Source organism: Camelina sativa, chromosome 10, assembly GCF_000633955.1.
Source record: "Camelina sativa cultivar DH55 chromosome 10, Cs, whole genome shotgun sequence".
Taxonomy (NCBI): Eukaryota; Viridiplantae; Streptophyta; class Magnoliopsida; order Brassicales; family Brassicaceae; genus Camelina; species Camelina sativa.
In genome coordinates, this window is record NC_025694.1 from 35,277 (window position 1) to 41,287 (window position 6,011).

The 6,011-nt window shown below is 43.6% G+C and overlaps 2 protein-coding genes across 3 annotated transcripts; one reads left to right on the forward strand and one right to left on the reverse strand.

Annotated features, from left to right (window-relative positions):
• Window positions 2,552-3,486, reverse strand: LOC104716102. Its single transcript, XM_010433444.2, has 2 exons — window positions 3,068-3,486; window positions 2,552-2,970 (listed from the first exon to the last, which is right to left on the reverse strand). Exons 1-2 carry the CDS (start codon window positions 3,355-3,357, stop codon window positions 2,745-2,747), a joined length of 516 nt encoding a protein of 171 aa, XP_010431746.1. The 5' UTR covers window positions 3,358-3,486; the 3' UTR covers window positions 2,552-2,744.
• LOC104716103 (aminoacylase-1-like) lies at window positions 3,549-5,627 on the forward strand. Of its 2 annotated transcripts, none has more exons than XM_010433445.2 (5): window positions 3,549-4,240; window positions 4,326-4,588; window positions 4,703-4,840; window positions 4,999-5,232; window positions 5,321-5,627. In XM_010433445.2, exons 1-5 carry the CDS (start codon window positions 3,652-3,654, stop codon window positions 5,423-5,425), a joined length of 1,329 nt encoding a protein of 442 aa, XP_010431747.1. In that variant the 5' UTR covers window positions 3,549-3,651; the 3' UTR covers window positions 5,426-5,627. The 2 variants fall into 2 exon arrangements, with proteins under 2 accessions (XP_010431747.1, XP_010431748.1); XM_010433446.2 differs by having other exon boundaries at window positions 3,551-4,240; window positions 5,008-5,232.

Below are 6,011 nucleotides of genomic sequence, written 5' to 3' on the forward strand. Positions count from 1 at the left end.
CTTGAAGACACACGACCCCGTTCTTCAAAGTTGCTACCCAACCATGGGATGCTCCTATGGTTCCCATCTCCTTCACCAACTCCATAGGCACTTTCTTTTCCGTGAAGTTGATCTCTCCCTCAATGTAGTTGTACATAGCGAGATGTCCAACATCGCCATCTCTCAAAGTAGATCCACATGGTTCAACTTCGAAGATGCAACTAGAGAAGCACCGAGCGGTGAGGTGTCTCTGCGGAATCATAGTTGATATAGATCAGATATGAAAACAGAGAAAAAAAAACCCATCCAAGACGACGAGATAAAGAGGATAGGAGGGTAAGCCTTACCGGGAGGGAGAGCGATAGCCGGCTGAGAAACAAAGACATGGTTAGTTATAAGCCGACGATGATAAAACGAAGGTGGTAAACAAATTAATTATCCATTCCTCCTCCACAAATATTATATACAAACGAATGAGATACACTTGACCACCAAGTCTTGTCACTGATTGACTTTCCCAATAACTTTCCCTAAAACCCCTACTAATATATTCTCGTTTTAAAATAAGGAATCATATCATTAATGTTTTGGTATACGTTGAGGACTGATGAGTACGCAAGTAGAAAAACATGGAATTAACTATTACAAAACAGTCCTTACCTGATGAAGGGATATATTTCGTTTTTAATAAAGATTTTGTAATGGTTGATGAAAAAAAGGAAAAAGGATTTTTGTAATTAGGTAATAAAATACAAAAAAAAAAAGGTTTTGTTATAAAAAGGCTCCCTTAAAAAAAAAAGGCTCCCTTTCAATATACATATATAATATATAATTTTTAAACTCATTAACTCTCATGCAAAAATTGGGAAAGTCAATCAGTGGTAAGACTTGGTGGTCAAGGGCATTCTCATTCGTTTGTATTTTATATTTATGGAGGAGGAACTGAGGAAGAAATAATTATTTTGTTTTACCACTTTCATATTAACATCGTCGGCTCTTAATTAGGAGAAACTATCACTAATCATGTCTTCGTTTCTCAGCCGGTTCTCGCTCTCCGTCCGGGTAAGCTGCCTCCGATCGCCTAGGTGCTTTTTCTCTGTTTTCATGTCTAATCTATTAACTATCATGTCTTAACGCAGAGACATCTCACGGCTCGGTGCTTCTCGTCTTCTTCCATCTATTACATCCTGGGTGCTGAACCATCTTTGAGAGATGGGGATATCGGAAATCTGAAGATTCATGCTCTTGGTTGTTGTGACAGGGTTACGGAAAAGAAGGTGCCTATGGAGTTACTCAAGGAAATGGGAACCATAGGAGCTTCCCATGGCTGGGTAGCAACTTTGAAGAATGGCATAGTACATTTTCAAGACGACCTAAACCTGAGTGCATCCGATATAAACCCAAAACGTATTTCCCTGCCTCGTCTTGTAACTCTGCCTCATTGCCAAACCAAAATTGTAACCAACGTGGCCATGTCCTCTTCTTCTCCCGAGGATGAAGAATGTATCGTGGCAATCAAGTTCATGGGACCTCAACTCAGCTTTTGCAGGCCTGCTCAAAGAAACTGCAAGTGGACCAACATCAAAATCACAGACCCCAGCTTCTTCTCCTCCCATGTAATGTACTCCAAGAGAGAGGAGATGTTTTCGATGCCCGCTTCTAGAGGCCACTACACAGGATCATGGGATCTTGGGAAATACAAGCACAAACCCAAGCTGAAGATGCTGCAGATTCCTGATCATCCCGAAATGACAAAGAGCGAGTGGCAGCGGTTGGATTCGTGTTGCATGAAGCAACACTACTTGGTGGAGTCGAGAAACACAGGTGAGACTTTTATGTTGAAGTGGTACACAGAGAGCAGGCCCCCTAGGAAGAGTTTTAGGGAATGGGACCATTTCCTTGTGTTGAGGCTAGACGAGGAAGGAAACGCTGTGTATACTAAAGACATTGGAGATGTCAGCATTTTCCTCTCCAAGGCTGAATCTTTCTGTTTCCCGGCTAGCTTGTACGGGGTACCTGAAAACTGCGTCTTTTTCTTGGGGAAGCACGACTTTGGCATCGTCCGACTCAGCGATCATCACAAGGGAGGTGGTCCTTTAACCCACCCGGTACCTTACTTCTTTGCACATCAATCTCCATCTATAAAAGACTAATAGTACTCTGTTTCTCTTTTAAACCTCAAACTCCTCTATTTTATGCATAGGTTTTTGTTTTTGTTTGCCATTTTACCAAAACGTATAAAAAAAATCAACACGGGCCTTTTCCGAAAAACAGACATTTCCGACAAACACCAAACTAAAACAGAAAGTTGAAACAAAACAGCCTTGTTCAATCTTCTTCAGCTTTGGCTCTGTTATTGTACATAATAGTAGCTAGGAAGTCGAGAACCCGGCAAGGGAAAGTGAAAACTTGATTATAAATCCTCTAACTGGGACTCCTTTTGCGATTTTAATTTAAAAATTTGTTTCCTTCTTTTCGTGCTCCTGTGAAGTAGAAAAGAATCTACGTACACTTTGTACGTGTTAATGGAGATAGAAAAAGGGTAGAGCATCAATAGGATACAAGTGTTTTGAGTTGAAGAGAAAAAGATAAGACATATAAAGAGAGACTCAAGTAAGGGGGCTTGTGAAAGTTCTGGATCACCAACCGTCATCTCATTTGGCGGCCCACTTTCAATCCGATGAAGGAGAGAAGAAGTAGACAAAGGAAAGAGCTAGTAAGAAGAAATTTGTATTATTCTAATATAAGAGGCTAAAAAAAATCAATCAAACCCAAACAGTGATGTCCTTAAGGGGAAGAAGAGTGCAATGAGGTAGGGGTATATGGTGGATGAGAACATGTGTGTATGATGACGACTCTTCTCTGCTCAAGTTGTGGCTGCTCGACTTGTCCATTATGGTTCCATCTCTGTACACAAACACAGCAGTATCATCATCTTCCATGCGACGCCATTTTCTGTTTTTATCCTTGACACGTTGAAGCGGCATTCCCCTGCAGTTGAATGGGATGGAGGCACATATTTATTTTAAATTTCCATAATTGATTCTCCCAGAAATTAAGGACTAACCAACCAACCAACCAACCTAACCTGACATGGAAGAGATCGGAGACATCAAGAAAGAAGGCCAATGCGTCGATAAAGGCCTGGTAGGTGGTGATATGAAGGCCGTCGATGTGGGGATAGGGGAGCCTGGGCCTGGGGTGGTTGGTGGTGGGAGAAGAGAGGAAAACGTACTCTTTGAAACCTAAAGAGTCCTCCTGGTGGTCCTGGGGGATGAAGCCCATGGTGGACATGATCGGTTCGAGCTCGTCGTGGGTCATAACCGGCTTGAAGGTTCTCGTGTGCCACAAGGCCAGTTTCCTCATACACTCCTCCATCTCTCTCTCTATCGATCCCCTCTGCCTCTCTGCTCGAGACTGAGTCTTCCTTCTTGGGGATTATCTCGTTATTCTTGCTTTCGTTTTTTTTTGCCCTTGTTTTTCTTTTTATTCACAAAACTGCCATTTGTCCCACGTGGCCTTCATCATCATCTTTAAACAAAACAAAGTGTGTCGTGTGAGCCCTCAATTTCAATATTTCTAATTAGGGTTGTTGCTGCTGCTGCTGCTGCTGCTAAGTAGTGGTTGTGGTTGTGGTTGTAATTGTTGTTCCTCTTCGCCTTCTCATCCCCCATGGCCATGATGAATCTTCTTCTTCTTCTTCTTCTTCTTCTTCTCGCTGTTCTTCATCTTTGCCTCCTTTCTGCGGTGGCCGGCGACGATGCGATCGTCTCCAGATTCCAGGAGTATCTCCGAATCAACACGGTTCAACCCAACCCGGACTACTACAAAGCCGTTGACTTTATAATATCTCAGGCAAAACCCCTCTCCCTCGAATCTCAGACGATCGAACTCGTCAAGGGAAAGCCGCTTCTCCTCCTCAAATGGGTTGGCTCCGACCCGACCCTCCCTGCCCTTCTCCTCAACTCCCACACCGATGTCGTTCCCTTCGAGGAGTCCAAGTGGACCCACCACCCTCTCCAAGCTCACGTCGACCATACCACCGGCAACATCTACGCCAGGGGTTCCCAGGACATGAAGTGCGTCGGGATGCAGTACCTCGAGGCCATTCGCAAGCTCCAGTCTTCTGGCTTCCACCCACTCCGATCCGTCTACCTCTCCTTCGTCCCCGATGAAGAGATCGGCGGCCACGACGGCGCTGAGAAGTTCGCCGAATCCCACTTCTTCAAGACCTTGAGCATCGCGATCGTGCTCGACGAAGGTAGGTACAGCTCTTTTCTTCTCGATTTCTTGATTCTTCTATCTTTTTTTTTTTTTTATTATTAACAAAAGCTGTGTGGTGTCAGGCCTGCCATCGCCTACTGAGAGTTACAGAGTATTCTATGGAGAGAGGAGTCCCTGGTGGCTGGTGATTAAGGCTAAAGGTCCACCTGGCCATGGTGCCAAGCTCTATGATAACTCTGCCATGGAGAATCTCCTCAAAAGCATTGAGAGTATTCGCAGATTCAGAGCTTCCCAGTTTGATCTGCTCAAAGCTGGCGGCACGGCTGAAGGCGATGTCGTCAACATTAACATGGTCTTCCTCAAGGCTGGCACACCTTCTCCAACTGTAACTACTACTTACTTGTCTCCCTCCCTTTTTTGTATCTCTATCTTCCCAAGTGTTGATGTTACTACTGCATCATCTCACCAAAATTGGGCTCTCTTTATTTCCTCCTCACAGGGTTTCGTAATGAATCTGCAACCATCTGAGGCAGAAGCTGGTTTCGACATTCGTATCCCACCCAGCGTTGATGCTGAAGCACTCGAAAGACGTTTGGTGGAGGAATGGGCTCCAGCATCACGAAACATGTCCTTTGAGGTAATTTCTGTATCTCTTCTTTGTCAATGTTTTAGTCTTGATGAAGGCAAAGCCCCCCCCCCCTAGCATAGGCATAGCATAGTTAGACAAATTCAGATGCAAGTTACCTGGCTGAGAGGACCTCTTTTGGACAACTTTAACTAATTAAGATGTGTTAGCTGGGGCAGTTCAAGCAGAAGCTTACGGGGAAGAAGTTCCTCACAGCAGCAGATGATTCAAATCCGTGGTGGGGGCTCTTGGAAAATGCTGTCAAGGAAGCCGGAGGTAGGACCAGTAAGCCTGAGATTTTCCCTGCATCAACGGATGCTCGCTACTTTCGCAAGGCTGGCGTGCCTGCGTTTGGGTTCTCTCCCATATCAAACACTCCCAGTTTGCTTCATGACCACAATGAGGTACCGCCTGGTTGCATATAATAATAATTAACTTCATTGATTCACTTTGCTCCATTGTTTGGATCATTTTTTTGCTTTATTGCTGCAGTATCTGGGTAAAACTGAGTACTTGAAGGGCATTGACGTGTATGTTTCAATCATCAAAGCTTATGCATCTTATGAAAGCAAAAGTGGTTCACGAGATGAGTTATGAAGGGTCTGCGTAGCTACATCCCATTTCAAGTCTTCCTGTAGCAAATGTGTACAATCAATAAGATCATATCATGTGGGTGTGGTACATCAGACCAGGCTGTGGTTTGCAAATTGATCATTCTTCTAGTTTTCTAAACTGTATTGTGATTGTGTTTCAACCAGTTTCCCACTCAAACAGAAGTCTTATTTTTCTCGCTGCTAAACTCTCAGTACACACATAGTGCTCTTAGTTTATTTCCATTGTCGGTGATGGGCCGTACGAAATAGGCCCATTGGCATTGATCCAATACGAATTCCATTTAAAATTTAAACCTTTCTTCCATATCTCTATTTTCGGACCAAAATCTCGTATACTTTTATCATCAAAACAACACAGTAGTTCAGTGGTTGCCAGCTCTCAAAACAACACAGTAGTTTAGTGGTTGCAAGCTCTATGTACACGCGCGTATGTACAAGATTCGAATCCTACTATATAGGATGCAACTGGTACAATTAGGAGATATGCGGATTGTTCCTGGTACAAAAAATTATTAAAAGGATAGTTTTGTTCTTTCGTTAAAGAATGGGTAGTGAAAATAAGGGGGATT